At 41.0% G+C, this 16,536-nt stretch overlaps 1 protein-coding gene and 2 long non-coding RNA genes across 8 annotated transcripts in view; 2 read left to right on the top strand and 1 right to left on the bottom strand.

The window, feature by feature from the left end:
- LOC115578785 (uncharacterized) lies at positions 1 to 9,164 on the top strand. Its single transcript, XR_003983529.1, has 6 exons — positions 1 to 310; positions 510 to 881; positions 1,038 to 1,097; positions 1,383 to 1,427; positions 1,702 to 1,771; positions 8,607 to 9,164. It is a non-coding gene; the product is annotated as an uncharacterized LOC115578785 (long non-coding RNA).
- LOC115578786 (uncharacterized) lies at positions 4,076 to 6,978 on the bottom strand. Of its 2 annotated transcripts, XR_003983531.1 has the most exons (3): positions 5,826 to 6,978; positions 4,291 to 5,111; positions 4,076 to 4,153 (listed from the first exon to the last, which is right to left on the bottom strand). It is a non-coding gene; the product is annotated as an uncharacterized LOC115578786 (long non-coding RNA). The 2 variants fall into 2 exon arrangements; XR_003983530.1 differs by having other exon boundaries at positions 4,076 to 5,111.
- A 2,400-nt stretch (positions 9,165 to 11,564) lies between the features above and the next one.
- Positions 11,565 to 16,536, top strand: part of eepd1 (endonuclease/exonuclease/phosphatase family domain containing 1) — a 94,999-nt gene continuing 90,027 nt past the window's right edge. For 2 of the 5 annotated variants that reach the window (XR_003983527.1, XR_003983528.1), the window contains exons 1-2: positions 11,565 to 11,761; positions 11,945 to 12,869. Coding sequence is in view for 3 of the 5 variants with exons in the window: in XM_030411950.1 (XP_030267810.1) it covers positions 12,022 to 12,869 (848 nt within the window). In the remaining 2 variants the exon portion in view is untranslated. The remainder of the gene's footprint in view (positions 11,762 to 11,944; positions 12,870 to 16,536) is intronic. The other 3 variants (XM_030411950.1, XM_030411948.1, XM_030411951.1) reach the window with 3 other exon arrangements.

The following is a 16,536-nucleotide window of genomic DNA, read 5'->3' as shown; positions in this document are numbered from 1 at the left end:
GTCCCCTGACCGCACCAGAGTCTGAAGTGTAGCCTTCCTGCAGTACCGGAGTCCAAAAGAGAGGCAGCAGCAGCGGGAAAGTAACCTGCGTTCATAGCCTGCCCTGCTGAGAAGAAGTGTGTCCTCCTCTCTGATTCTGTTTCCTGTGTTGATTCCGCGAGTTCAAATCGAGATCTGTCAGATGGACGTAGCTACACATAGAAGATGATGGACATAAGAATTTTTTTCTCAGCGGCGGTGCAACGACCCACCAGCAATGCCAATGCCGGAACAGATGTTTCAGGGCTGTGAATGTTTAGATTAACACTCGGTGTGTGACAAGTTACTGACTGATAAAGTTATAGTTTTTGCTAGATGGTTTTCATCAGTGTCAGTTGTAATAACAGTTAGCATACGCAATGAAAGTGAATAACAACAACATTAACGCTACATGCTAAAAATCTAAAGTGAATGTAAAATTGATAAAATATAACCACATGAGTCACTGACTGCGTGTGTGTGTGTTACAGATCAGCTGCCATCCACTTCAGCTGTCTCAGTACAAGACTCTGCTCTAAACTCAGTTTCATCTCTTGTGTTATGTGTTCTCAGTTTCTCTTCAAGAGATGGAACTGAGTTTAAAGCAGAGTCTTGTACTGAAGATATCAAACTAATGCTGGAAAGGAAAGGAGTGGACAGTGAAGCAAAAATGACTTCTGAACACAAGAGATGAAACTGAGCTTAGAGCAGTCATACTGAAGATATCAAACTAATGCTGGAAAGGAAGGAAGTGGACAGTGAAGCAAAAATGACTTCTGAACACAAGAGATGAAAAGGAGTTTAGAAGAGAGGAGTGAAGAACAGAGCAGTAAAGACAGCAGAGGTGCCAGCCAGCATCAAATGTAAGAATAAAATGAACTTCTTGTTTGTTTGTTTTTCAGTTCTGAAGTTTATGATATGTCAATCAGGATTACATGCACTGCAAGATAATTTTTATTTGAATATAATGCTTATGATCAGTTTTAACACCTTTTTTGTTTTATATTTTCTTTTTTCAGCGGACGCAACACACCTGTTTGTGGATCCTTCAGGACAACACGTTTGTCTAGATAAAGTTGGTATGTATTTTCTGTCTCAGCAATAAAAAAAACAAAAACAAAAAAAAACCAGAACTTTGCGCATACATCTTTCCTCCCTCTGGGCTAAGCCTCGGATCTCCCATAATCCTAGATCCGCCCCTGCCTCACAGAGAGGTAACTTATATCTTTTGAAAGCTCAAATCATGTGCTTTCATTTGGTGGTCATATCGATGGGAGGGATATGCATGAGTATTTGGTTGACTACTAATGTCTTCCAGCTTAAAGTATATGATCTGTCACTAATTACTCTCCATTCTTTTTCAGAGGCAGTTTAAACAAGGACAGTGATCCCTGGAGCAGGCTGTTGAGGTAAAAATAGCACATAAAACTGTGTAAATAATCTGAGAAAATCAAGTGGTTTTCTTTTTGATATTGTACTTTGATCCACCACTGAATGTCTCATCAAACTAGCAAATTACATTTGGATCAAATTAAGCTCATAGTCAGTAATTTAATCGCATTCATTCACATGTTGACACATAACATTTGCTCTGATTAACCTCCAAATCATTGGAACCAGTGACACGTCTCTCATGCACCATGTTGAATACGCTACCATGCCTTGTTATTTCTTATTTTACAGCTGTGTGCCACAGCTGCTGATGTGCAGAGGACAGTGACGTTACCAAGCACCCCCTGCTTGATTGTCCAAGGTACTGTTGATATCTGGATTTTATATTAATATTTCGAGCTGTGTGTGGTTATTTTAAAAATTTACATAAAAGTCACTACATGATCATTTCACATAACTTGTTTATTGGTCTCTTGACATGTTTTTTCCCCCAATATTGTTTTTTTTCTGAATCTGAGCTTAAGCAGTAGTGCACCAGTAGTGGTGTACAGTAAATGATTTTCGAGATTTCAGATTGCTTTTTCCAGCATTCCAGGGTAGTGCCTTGACTAAAATTTGGTTTGGAACTGTATCACTTAGGAAGCCCCAATAGATCAGCCATCAATCAAAATCGTCCGATCTTCAGTATACAGTAAATATGAGATTAGCGAATTCTATTTGTTTTATAGTTGCCGATTACAAAAAATAATTGACACGTGAGTCATTTCTTAGCAGAGCGTGCTGCAAACCACTGTTTCCACCCAGCTGACTTTAGCAAACGGACTGTCAACATAACATACATACACACTAACTTGCACATTGACACTCACATCAATGGAAAGCTGCTAACATCAGCTGAGCTACTTGTTAACTGCTTATGTAAATTTGCACCGGGCAGCATTTCGAGTTTTTTAAAGGCTGAAGCTATACAAAAACTGTCAGTAAAAAGATTGGATCAACTGATATGGCTCATTAATGATGGAGATCAGTGATAGATGATACAAAAAACATGATCAGGGCATCCCTATGTAAAACCAAATCTTAGAGACTTAAAAAAATTGCACGAGCAAGGTAGGGCTCAATGTTCTCTGGCATCAGGTGTGCAAGAGACAGTCAATTAGACCATTAACAATGGTCAGTGAGTGGGTCACAGTTTTCAAAAGCATTCAATGTTGCTGAACATTTAAATGAATGAAATATAAGCATTGCTCTATTGTGCAGCATTCCACTTCTTTAAAATAGTGCAAGATGGGTATGTCTGTTCATTTCAGGCGACATGATGAAGCCTGGCGCTTGCACTGCATGAAAAGTGGGATTTTCGGCCCCGTAAACGCCCGGAAATCTCCCTAATTTTCGGCAGTTAACGACAATTTACAGGCTGTGAACGTGGCGTTTGTGTGTGCCAAAAATTGTCGGAAACGAACTATGACGTCAGCGGAGCTCCCAGAGGTGCGAACGCCTCTAATTTGCATATGAATAGCAGCGAAACCACGCCTGGCCAGAGAATGTGTGGGCTGGCTTGAATATCCTCACTCAGTATTGGATGAACCCACTATTTATTATGTTTATATATTTATATGATTTGTTCATTCATTTATATTTATGATATCATCAATGACATTAATGAATTTACTGAGGAAAGGAACATTTGCCAGGAAGGAGTTGTTTATTCAAAGAAAGAGTTTTATTAGCACAAACACACAGCATGTACAAAGCATAATTTGCCCACACAACAAACGGGAAGATCACGAGAGGCCCAAAATCCTGCAGCACCGCGAAGTGTCTGTTTCTGCAGACGTCTGTGGTGCGCTAACCCGGAATCGCCTCTCATGTGACTGCAGTGTGGCACAGAGCTCGGTGGGCTCCCGGCTGCGAAAGGACGGAGGTCGCACAATTCATCCAGACACCCGCCATCTTGTGCCGTCTTCCTCCTCAGACATCAGGTCCATGGCGGCGCACTTCCAAAGGTCCACCTCATCCTCAGCTAGCACTCTGTCTCGCTTCCAGCAGCTGTAAAAACAATCAATAAAGACAATCAGTACTGCGCGATGCACTGCGTATGGACACAACACATCTATTATTTAATAGAATAATAGTCACATTGACCAAAAACGGATCTAATCTAGTAAATCTTACCCTCTTTGTCCTCGATCGACTCTGAGCTGAACTCCTCACAGCGTCCGCCTGCGATGCAAGATCTGGTTGTTTGTTGTCCTGCGTACCGTCTCGTAATGTCTCACAGGCAGCTGGAAAACAATTAAAAAGAGTGGTATGAATCAGGGCTGGACTGGGACAAAAAATCGGCCCGGGCATTTTGAGCCGAGACCGGCCCACCAGGTATTGATGGAAAGACAATGAAGCCTACGAATAAAACAAACTTTCTCTTGACAATGCTTATACACTGTCTTGTTGGTGTATATGTACTTGTCTAATAAACTTAAACCTACACCATCCTCCCAGTCCCGTTATTCTATACAGTACTTAGTGGAAAACAAAAGGCTGCTTGGTCTAGTTAACCTCCTGAACAATGTACAACATATGATGGGATTCTGAAATTAGGACAGAAAGGAATAGAGGTGAGACATGATCATTGATGAATATTAAAATGAATAAATGACAGATTTAGTGATATTTTCATAGACTATTTATTCACCACATCAATAAACAGCACAGCAACACAGAATATTTCCTCAAACATGGCAACCTTTAAAAAGTGAAAGGAGACAGAGAAAGAATGGTGAGAAAGAATAACACTTGCTGGACTTACTTATATGATCACAGTACTGGTATCTAGAAAAATGTGGGAAAATAGTTGTGTCATATACTCTATACAGTTCTTACTTAGAGGAACCTCCTGAACAATGTATGATGGGATCCTGAAAAATAGGACACAGAAGAACAGAGATGAGATGAATATTAAAATGTATACATGACAGACTGTGATTAAGTGATATTTTCACAGACACCTTAGACCTCCACAGCAGCAACACTCAGCACAGCAACACCGAACATTTCCTCAAACATGGCAACCTTTAAAAAGTGTAAGGAGACATACAGAGAAATGTGAGAAAGAATGACACCTGATGGACTTGCTCAGATGATGTCAGTACTGGTATCTTCAAAAACAGTTGAATCATGTTTTCTATATTTCATTTCTTTTTTCACATCAGTTAAAATCATATACAGCTTACTCTTTTAAATCTGTAATAATCTTATGTGAAATGGGACACCCTAGGAAGCTTAAAAAGCTTATTAAGAGGGGCCCAGGCACAAAGTCGATACAAGTAAAAATAAAAATAACATAGAATACATTTTCACATATATACACTTACATGTACATATAACACTCTCAACCATACACACCCAAACAAGAGATACCCTAACCTAAAGCTACTCCTAACATGGTCCAAGTGGTCACGTCACCAACAGTCCAAGAAGAATTATACTACAGTGTAGGAAAGAGAAATTGCCATATCAGGATCATGACTGAGAATATTTCAGCAACAGCTGCCTCCTTAGTCTATTTTTAAAAACAGTTATAGATGGGGACATTTGCATCTCTCTATCAAGATTGTTCCATACCTGCGGACCTTTACAAACAATACTGACCTGGTACATTTGAGTTTCCGATTTTTACCCTTAATAAGATGCTTCTTCCTAGTCTGATATGAATGCAGAGTAAAGGAAATTGGAATCAGGTCACAAAATCTTTCATTGAGCTTATTAACAACACATATAACATAGTACAAGCATTATGAAAAGTATTAAGTTCAGTAATTTTCAGGAGGCCATAGCGATGAAAAAGTGGGTCGGAAGGAGCGTCAAATTTAGCCCAAGACATAGCTCGAATGATCTTCTTTTGCAGAATTGTCAAATTCCCTAAGTGGCTGGGGAATGTATTGCTCCAAATAATATTGAAGTAATTAAGATGTGGTTCAAATAATGACCGATATAATGTTACAAGTGCTTCACCAGGTAAAAAATGCCTTAACTTAAAAAATAGTCCGACATATTTTGATAATTTTTTGGTTAATACATCAATATGTCCCCTGAAATTTACGAACTCGTCCATTTGAACTCCCAGGAATCTAGTGGTCTTCACTCTCTCAATAGGGCTATCATTTATTTTAATATCAATAAGTTCAAGGTTGCTTCGATTTCTGTTTGAACGAAAAATTATAAAGTTTGTCTTATTTAAATTTAGTGACATTTTATTGCATTTTAACCATGTATCAACCTTGATCAATACAACATTTAAATTATTTTGCAGATTGTGTATGTTCTTGTGTGATAAGAAAAAATGTGTGTCATCTGCGGACAAAACTTTGTGTAGAATGTTAGAACAGTGTATAAAGTATAAAGTATACAGTACTTACTTAGAGGAAACCACGGCAGGCTTCCAAAAATGAGTTACCGCATCCTATAAGAGACAGTGAGAGGTTAAGGCTGGAAGAAAACAGCTGTCCCATATAAACAATACCTCATTCTTATCTTTATTCCACCTAGTGTCCTATGCATTAAGACCTATTAAGATGCACTAATTCTAATTAAATCTAATATAAAATTTTCTGAGCACTTTACTTGGTTGCACTCAAGTTAGATGCAAAACTTTTATGTTGGACTGTACTTTGTGCAATGACAAGGTTTAATCTAATCTTATCTGATACATTATAATGAGTGTTTTGATAACTTTATTTTACCTCATCAGGCTACAAAAACAGCTCGCTCTTCTCAGCTACCCTGTCACTGACCATGTCGGAGTCCAATGACATGCGAATGTCCTTTTCAGTGGCCATCAGCATAAACATCTCCAGCCTGCTAGTTAGCGTGCACAGCTAGCTAAACTTGTAACTGACTGTGTTAACAGTTAGCAAGCACAACGAAAATAAACTACACCCAAACTTGATTCATATCTGACCCAGGTAGACCGCAGTTCATCACTTCTTACCTGAAGTTCAGATTCCCTTCCACTCGCACCGGCGGACGCCGCGGGTCTCTCCTCCTCCTGCCTCCCCTTCCCCTCATCCACCTGACGGCCACCTCCGCCATCATTAACGTTACCTGCGGCCGCTTCGGATGCCGCTGCTGCTGAAGACGAAGCTTCCGCCATAGCCACCAGCAAACCTCTGTGCAAATGCCTGAAGGGCCTGTCTCTTTTTCGCTCAATTCTTTTCCGCGCCTCCTTTCCGCTGAGTGCTGTTCTCCATTTTCGTGATCTTCTCTCTCTGTATGATTGATTGATTGACAGCCGAGGGCCAAGAGGGAAGGCATCGGCCCTCTGCTGTAATTGGTCCGGCCCGGAGTCAATCATGACTAATGGGCAGATCTACCAGTTTTGCGTACCAGTATCATGATTAATACCATTACTATAATACTAGTACCATTAGTAAAAAAAAAAAAAAAGGCCCGGCCCAAAATCACCTTCGGCCCACCGGGCATAAGCCCGGTATGCCCGACGGCCAGTCCACCCCTGGTATGAATAAAGAAACGGAAGTCACAGTAAAATTAAGCGAGGGAGAAAACAGTAACAGTTACTTACACACAATGGCGTCATTATCGGCATCGTGTAAATCTGGAAATGCAGACGTGGCTCCGAGCTAACAGGAGGTCGCGACCTTGTTATGAGGCGAGGTTAGTCTGTGAAAACAAAATGCTCACAGCGATAAACCTCCGTGTCCCTCTGCGGCAGCGAAGCTCCGTCCGTCGGCGACATTCTTCGTGGCAACCCGGCAAAGCTCCTCCCGTCCGCACAGACGTCCTCTCGACAATGGCCGGGCCGCTAGCCTAGCTCCTGCTAGCTAGCTTAACTCCTGCTAGCTAGCTTAGCCGAACTTGCTTTGTGCCCAATAAAACACAAACACTTCGACTGCGATGTAGAGTCCAACTCACACACTCACAGCACGTCGCCCGACAACAGTTCACAGTCTGTTAGTGATAAAACACGACACTGACGACACACACAGTCCACTGTCAGCGGCTCGACGACATTAACTCTCCGCTCCTTCTTCCCCGTCACTCACGCTCCGGTCTACCCGGAAGTGTAAAAACTCTTACAGGTCATGAACTCTCACACGCAATAAGAATTACTTTTCAACTGCTTTTAAAACATTCAGAACCCATGAAATTATAGAAATACTTTTTTTTTTTTTTTACATTTTAATATCTTGGTTATCTCAAAATATTTCATGCAAATTTTAACTTCTTAACAACTGGCCTTTTATCTTTAACTTGTTCCCAGGAGAGAGAGAGAGAGAGAGAGAGAGAAAAGAATAAATAATCTTTTTTACATAACATTGGCCATTGCTAATGACATACACAGTAATTAATCTAGCATACTTTCATTAAATAAATCCATTCAAGCTCAAATATAAGGGTCTATACTGAGCCTGATCTATTTATACCAGAGATTTTCTTAAAATGAAGTTGAACACCTCTTAGAAAAAGGTCACCTGGGGTAAAACTCCCCCTGCAACCCTGATTTGCATTTGTGTAGCTCACAGCATTTTCATTTACATGTTAAAGCCTCCCCTAGAATCAGGGGGAGGGGGGTCATTGGGGGACAACTGCCAAGCAAGGCCTACGTCAATTTCCGACAATTTCCGTCAGTTTTCAGTGTTGCCTGCAAATTGCCGCGTGCAGCCGCAAACCTGAAATTCCACGTCAATCTACAGTGCCGCATACTGACGAAAATCCCACTTTTCATGCAGTGTTGGCTGCTGTCCACTGAAGGACAGGTGGTGATGGGACCACATGAGCATTCTCTAATTTGTCCCCTGTATTTGGTCAATCTGAATCAAATTCAGCAGCCCAGCACTCCTCAACTTTCTCCTTTTGATAGCATGGCAAAGAGAGCACACAACCTGTGAGCTGTGGACATGTTTGGTAAACTTCATCAACTTTAGTGCATTATTGTCTCAGGAATTTCCATTACTATTTTCATTATACGTGTTTGTTTTTCAATTTTTTGCATGTGTATCTCAATTTCTACACAACTGATTTGCTTGCTTGTATAAATCTTGCTTGGCTTTCAATACTAATTTCTTTGGTGTAGGTCGGATTTAGTTAAAGAGGAAGGGGCACCACTGCATGTGCCTTGAATAAACAATGCAATATTAAATCTGTAAAACTGAAAGTTGTCTTTGCTTTATTGTTTACAGGTGCTTCTTGGGCATTAACCCTGAGATGGGCTCAAATTCAAAGAAGAAGCGTGGAGGCATCAATCAACATGTGAGCACACTCCAAAGGAAACTTGTTGACTTTGAGTGGTCAATGTAAATATGAAATTGTTACGTAGTTGATGTAAGTATGTTCATATTGTATATGTTCATAGGTTGTGAATTGTTTATACTGTATTGTTTATACTGTATATGTTTAAAAGTTGTAAATTGACGTGTGGGTTGGGTATGGTAACCAATTTCCTGCTATCGATTAATCACAATCTGATATTGATTAGATTTAATATTGATTGATTGATTGATAGATTCAGTTAGTGATACCAAAGTATGATTTTGAGCTGTAACCTGATTACATAACTACCCCAGCCATGTAACACATCAATACTGGTATCAATATTGACATTAGACAGGGAATGAATATATCAGCACTTAATAGCTGAATCTGCTCTTTAAAAATGAAAATTCATGTTCATGTTTATGTTCAGAGACAGCTCTAGTAAATTGTTGAATTTGATAGTTTTATAATTATTAAAAAAATAAAATGAGTATTGTCTTTGTTTTCTTTGTTCTTGTTTTGTCTTTTAATTTAGCAAATCCAAAGTTGGATGTTTGTGTGTGTGGTAAAATCACAGGTAACAAGTCAAATTTGCAATTTAAGTTGTAAATTTACAGTAAATTACTGGCTACTGGTTGCATTACTTTTACAATAAAAATTAAAAAATACAGGCAATTACTGTAATTTACATACAGCAAGATACTGTAATTATTGTAGTTACAGTATACAGCTGTATGCATTGTATTTTGCTGTGAAATATTTACAGTACATATTGTGAAACATGTACAGTAATTACTGTGAAATATTCACGATAATTTAGTGTAAAATCACTGTGAAAGTAATGCAACTAGTAGCCAGTAATTTACTGTAAATTTACAGTGAAAAATTTTACAGTGTAGTGTTGTCAAGCATTTTAGTTATGTTGATAAGCAGTTTTAAAATTTCTTAAAGGGATATTTCGGTGTTAGATGGAGGTTAGATGCCCCGGAATATGTGCTGAGACCCTATTTGTACTGTTGCTGAAGTTTGGTGCTGTTCTGAGCATTATTTGTGGCTTTTTGGTGGCAGTTTATATTTGGATCCATTTACTGCAATGTATTGTTGTCTTGCGGTCGTTTCTGAGGTTAATAAAACTCCGTAAATTAGCGGTCTGCTAACTTGATCTCTTGAGAGGGAGTCTAACACAGTTTCACGGTGATTTAGACCATGGATTAAATTTACACCAGAATATCCCTTTAACAAGTTCTACAAGTAGTTATTAGTAAGTAATAAGAAAATAATAAATGCATTAATTATGCTATTATTAAGCCTTATACAGTCTTATTTATGTTAATGAGCATCTTATAAGGTTTAATAATTGACTTATTAACTATCAATTCATCCTTTTAACAAGGACCTTAATATAAAGCATTACTAATAAACATGGTAGGGTAGTGGTAGGAATAAATCCACTTTTTAAGCCCAACAGTTAAAAAGTAGTGCCTAAACTCTCTATCTGGCTGTAAACAGCTCCAGATCAGAGCAGAATCTGATGTAACTTCAGGTGTTTATTCCTCCAGAAGGTCTGGCTCTGCACCAGAGTCTCTTCTTCAAAGCTGGCCGGCTTGGGGCAGCCGAGCAGCTGAGCAGCCGCTCTGTCATGTCCCTTCTCTGGTCCATAGAACCACTCAGGACCCTTCATATAGCACCCCATCAACTGGACCCCAGTGGATTGAATAGATCACATCAAGATAAATGTTTGAGGCCTTAAAACCTTATAAAGAACAATTTTAACCCACTGAAGATCTCCTGTGGTTTCTGAATCACCTTCTGAAAATTGCTGGTGTGGCATAATAAATATTATAACCTTTATACATTGCATGAAAATAATACACTATTTTCACTGAAATCAACATGCACATATTTGTTGGTCCCACAGTGCGTTGTGTCTGTGTTTTTTTATTTTGGTTTGGACAGAATACATTGAAAGCCATTTGATTTGTGACCAGAAAAGAGAGACTATTATGTTTAGGAACATAAACATAACAGAGCTTTTCAACACCTCTACAAAAGAGAGAAAGCACAAAATCAATGGACAATCATGGGCTTTGTTGATTAAGAATGAAATCAAAACATGCAGCTTATCTGAAATTATAATGCTGAGATAATTCAATCAGGCAGAAGGAGCCAGACTGGTAATTACATCCGATGTAGGCCACAATCAAACACCGAATGCGCTGGGCCTTTTTTTTGTTTTGTTTTAATTTTATGAAACATCTTTGAAAGCTACCCAGCTACTGATGACAGAGGAAGCACTCAACATTTTAGAACAGGAGATTGTTTAAGTTTAAAAAATAAAAGCAAGACTGACACGATCTTTTTCTTTTTCTTTTCTTTTTTTTTACTGGGGTATCAGTCTGTCCCAGCCACCAAAATAAGAGCATTAAAGTAAGATTTAAGGGAGATATTATATGTTCAAGAAAAACGGTTGTCAAATTTCTTTCTTTTTCTTTTTTCCAAGTTTTCTCTTCTTTTTTCAGTCTAAAGAATCAATCCCAAACATATCATCAAAACCAGTTCTTTTTTAATCAAGGAGGGCACATTGTGCACAGGACATAAATAAATACAAACAAGTCCATAATGTGCGCTATACATTTCTTTATTAATTTATTAAGTCATTTAGATTCTTGACTTAAGCAAACATGAAAAGATGCATGACAGATTAAATAAAGAATGATACTTTGTATGACTTGTATAGCCTAAGTTATAATAACAGAGACATAACCGTTATAAAAATAGTAAATGTAAATTAGGACAATCTCAATAACTATCGCTTTACTTACTTAGGATGCTTTTATTTTGAAGATTTCCGGTATTTGTCTGAATATTTGTGACTTGAAACGCGTTGTGAGCGATGGTCGGTGTCGGTGTGAGCGCAAGCGTCTCCCTGTCAGACGAGGGAGTGTAGAGGCCGACCTATGGCCAGCTACACAGCACGCTGTCACCGGGCAAAGTTTATCGTGGAGCCTATTTGTCCAGCTCTCATCTCCCCTGAGGACACACAGACAGACAGGCAGCAGGAGAGCAGCGAGACGCTGAGCCGGTATGTGACATACGTGCAGCATGTAGCCACGATTGAGCCTGACAACCGCTGTGTGGTGCCTATGTTCGATATCCTTTGACATGAAGCAGTCCGTAATAAAAGGAAGGAGGAGGTGTCTGTGTGTACGACAGTGTGAATCTGTGTGACTGTCACTTATCTGTTCTGCATGATTGCTTCTTTCAGCCTGTCCTCTCTGCCGTGGCCCGCTGTCTGCTCCCGCCCTCTTCACTCATCTGAGCCCCCGGTGACCCGCTGGAGCCATGGGTGGGAGTCTGGGCTGCCATCGCTCCATCCCCAAGGACCCCACAGACTTCAGCTGCGGAAAGCGCAAATTCAGCGCTGCGTGTAACTTTGGCCACATTCTGGTGAACCAGGAGCGGCTCAACATCAACACAGCCACCGAGGAGGAACTCATGACTCTACCGGGAGTCAACCGCACTGTTGCGCAGAATATCGTGGAGTACCGGGACTGTATCGGGGGGTTTAAGAAGGTAGAGGACCTGGCTCTGGTGAGCGGGGTCGGTGCCACAAAACTGGAGGTGATCAAACTGGAAATATGCGTCTCCAGCAGGACCAGTTCGTCCCAGCACTCCCCGTCCTCCCTTCGAAAAGATCTGGATCACCTGTCCTGCACCGGGATGAACATTAACACTGCGACACCGGCGCAGCTCATGAGCATCCGAGGCATTACGGAGAAAATAGCCAAGAACATCGTGGCGTACCGGGCGGATCAGGGCCCGTTCAAAAGCATCGAGGACCTGGTGAGGGTCCATCACATCAACAGCTCCCTGCTGGACAAAATCCGCTTCCAGGTGTTCGTGGAGCGATCTAGGGCGCCGTCTACCAACACCAACGGGGGGCTGACTTGCACCACCAAGTCCCACCCCAGTCCGACTTCATTCAGCCTCATGAGCGACGACCTGGACCTCCCGCCCGGGGGACCGACCCAGATCATCTCTGTGCGGCCCATCGTGGAGCCCCCGCCCGCCCTGCGTGACGGGAAGCCCGTGGTGCGCCTGGGCACCTGGAGCCTGCAGGGCTGCTCCTGCGATAAGGCCAACAACCCGGGAGTCAAAGAGGTGGTGTGCATGACCCTGCTGGAGAATGAGTGAGTACAACGTAACTGTTCTCACTCCTGTTGTCTAAAGTGTGATTTGAAATGAAACATAAGCAGTAGCCCCCGGCGTGGTAGCCCCAGATGTCTGAAGCTAGGCCAAACTAGACACATTTTAGTATGAGATTATGGAGTGAAGGAAAGCTATTAGTTTAATCCAAATGACTGCTGGGTTATAGGTGACTAATGTGTTCAACTAAACAAGTTTTGTGATTGCATTGCAAATATGTGAACAAAATTAGTAAAAAAAAATCAAAGAGCAGTCTTTAACGATTTAGTCAACCAACACAATTGACACTTTTCCTGTTGTCATCACTGAGAACCTGTCTTGATCAGACATGACATGGTCAAAAAAATTTAAAATGTGGCCACAATATAGCTATAACGTGCGTATGAAATACTAATTCATGGCCACGAAATACTAATTCTTGTGGCCACAAAATACTAATTTGTGGCCACCATCTTGAAATCGATTTCAAGATTACTAAGTTATCTTGAAATCGATTTCAAGATTACTAAGTTATCTTGAAATCGATTATTATTGTCATTACTGCTATTTGTATAATTTCTACAAGTCACCGTTTAAGTTGAGTGGCTGAAATCCTCTTCATCCTATTTAAAGGCTACATCAGGCTACTCATCGAACCGGGTGAAGTTAGTTTTAGTTGGATATTCGGCGGATATTCACTCGGGTCCAGCCGCGACTTTATTGAGGTTCGCCCAGTGTTAGCAGCAGGAGGACGGTTTACTAACCTCCCAGAGCCTCGCACTGAATCGCTGGAAATTGAGTCAGGGACCGTCATTAAATTACTTAGCATAAATATATTAATACAAAATAATTGCATTTTTTTCAATATCCTCCATGTCATGTGACCCAGTGACTCCAATCCAGCAGCAGATTGTATAAGTAAACTGGACGAATGAGACACAGCTTTTTATTGTACTTTAGTGCTTTCTCTATTTTATATGGATATTAATATGCAGAAATTATGATTTTTTTCTGTCATGTGGCCCACTGACTTCTGAAAACAGATTCTGTTTCCATAAAAAATATATAATAATAAAGAAAGTAATGGTAAAAAAGTTCTCTAATGCTCAAGAGGTTAACATATTTTCAAGCAGCAATGTCAACTTCTACACTATTTTGTCTCATGTCTTAGATTCTGAAATTCTGAAATGATTTTTTTTTTTTTTTTTTCAAAAAATCTCACCAGTAGTCACCATTTAAAGGGTTATTTATAGCAAGACATTACACACTGATATGTACTTTGTTCAGCTCATATGACTGCTCTTGTGGCTGTCATGTTCCTAAATTATTCTTTGTTTATAGTAGAACTAGTAATAGTTCTTTCATTGTGTTGGTTGTAGGGCTGAACGATATGGACAAAATTTCATATCTCGATATTCATGCCAGATATCTCGATATCGATACGATATGCAGGGTTCTCCCCAGAAATTTTTAGTGTAGTGGCACACCGTCTGTCCGGGGGGGGGGGGGGGGGGGTGCGAACGCTCGTCAACGTCAGTCCGGGGGGGGGGAGACACGGACGGACGGACAGACGGTCATCAACTCCGTCAACAGGGGGACGGACGGATGCTCATCGCCGTCAGTCGGGAGCTCCTAGCCGTCAACCGGGGGATGGACGGACGGACGCTCGTCACTGTCACGCGCGGAGTATAGCGGCGCGGAGTATAGCGGCGCGGAGTATAGCGGCGCTGACCTAGCGGTATAGCGGCGCAGCACTGCTGTTCCACCGTCTGGGGAGAACCCTGGATATGACTACGGGTTCGGTGAAAACCAAGCATTTTTCAGAAAAATAAAGAGATTCTTTTAAGCCATATACAAATGGTTGATAGAGAAATCTTTACCAAATAATCACAAACTCACTACAGAGACAAATATATTTGAAGTAACAGTAAAGGGAGGGAGAAGATCAAACGAACTATGTGCATTTTTACAAGATGAATGATGACATCCTAATCTGGAGAGAAAGAGTGAGGGTGAAGATTGAGACTCAGCAGCTTCAGGTTATCGCTGGTAAAGTACCACTGGAATTTAGAAAGACTAAGAAGTCAGAGAATTAACGGATCAAAACAGAGTAAGCGGCAGCTATACGGTCTCAAATCCACAGAGCGAGCGGCCGCAGCGTCCGCTCTTGCTTCCCCAGCCGTGTGAGAGGACAGAGAGCCGGCGCTGCTGCAGGGGAGCCGTGGACTGCGATGACTCTGAGCAGCAGGAGAATTACAATATATTTCTCGCCTTTCCCCTGATGATCTGAATAAGTCGCTAAATTTGTTGCTAGTCGCTTTTCAGAAATAAAGTCGCTAAGAGGGTCTGAAAAGTCGCTAAACTAGCTAGAAAGTCGCCAAGTTGTGTGTGTGCGTCTCAGTCTCCGTCTCCCTCACTCCCGCCCTCGTATGTTTGTCATTGGTTTGCTTCAGCTGTCGATCCACAGCAAGCATGAAATAAGGTTTGTGGTTGGCTGGCCTTAGCGGTGCATTCAAGGGCAATCGTAAAAAGGAAGTTTGTTGTGACTGCCAGAGCTGTACGTGCAGGGCGAGCGGGGTAATCTATATCGTTTATATCGTTGCTTTTTCGATATGAATATCTTGAATGTTCATATCTAGATATAGATACGATAACGATATATCGTTCAGCCCTAGTTGGTTGGCACCAGGTCACACCAGCTTGGTTTGCCAGAGCAAGTGCCTGGAGCTGTGCAGTACCCTACTTGGGTGGTGAGCCATGGTCATGGTACTTCTTCTTCTGCAATGCAGCTATCACATGATCCACTCTAGCTCCTAAACATTATGTTGTTTGGCATATGGAGAAGCCCAGAAGAAAGAAAACATGCACACTTCACTAAACATACCAGAAAAACAGGTCTGTTGTCTGATTTTGACATCTCATTAAGTAAAGCTCTTCTGTGAAAGTGGTCTCAGAATGTTGGGTTTATTTTGTTAATATTCTTTGAAGATGTTGATGATGCTTCTCAGAACTAACATGACCTGGATGCTAAGTGCCATATGGTGATTGATGCTATTAGTGATTTCACCAATTTACTGAACTTTCTTATTCTTTTGTCTTCTCTTCTTCTTCCACAAACACAAGACTTGGCTGACAACACCATGCCAGATGCAATTCTCTAATCAGGCATTCACAATTTGCAATTTGGGCATATCACAGTTCTGTTCAATAACATTCACACTTTGCTTGCTATTTTCTTTCTTTAGAGCTGTCCGATTACTTTTCGCACCATGTTAGATCTGCCTCTCCTCCTATCAAACCCTCCCACCCTCACATAAATCTTTACCAATTCCTTCACTCATGCCTCCCATTTCCTGTATTCCCAAGCCATCGCCAACAATCCTAATTTTGATATTGTAGGGATCATTGTTATGGAGGGGGAAGAGGCCATGGGGGAGATACAATTGGTTTGAACAGTGCTTGGGCTTCGCTGTATGAGCAATCACAAGATCCAAACTGAGTTTACACACTTCCTGGCTTTCCTCCAGGCACAAGCAGAGAGCTACTAGAGTTCAATGAACTCCCGCTTTCCAAATGTTACACAGCAAACTGCATTCAGCTATAAAAGCCTGCTGGGCTTGCTGATGTTAATAATCAGCCAGCCATTAGTCAGTCTCACACACTGGGCTGAAG

Source organism: Sparus aurata, chromosome 3 (genome assembly GCF_900880675.1).
Source record: "Sparus aurata chromosome 3, fSpaAur1.1, whole genome shotgun sequence".
Taxonomy (NCBI): Eukaryota; Metazoa; Chordata; class Actinopteri; order Spariformes; family Sparidae; genus Sparus; species Sparus aurata.
Note: the sequence above shows the minus strand (reverse complement) of the source record. Positions and strands in the feature narration are given on the sequence as shown.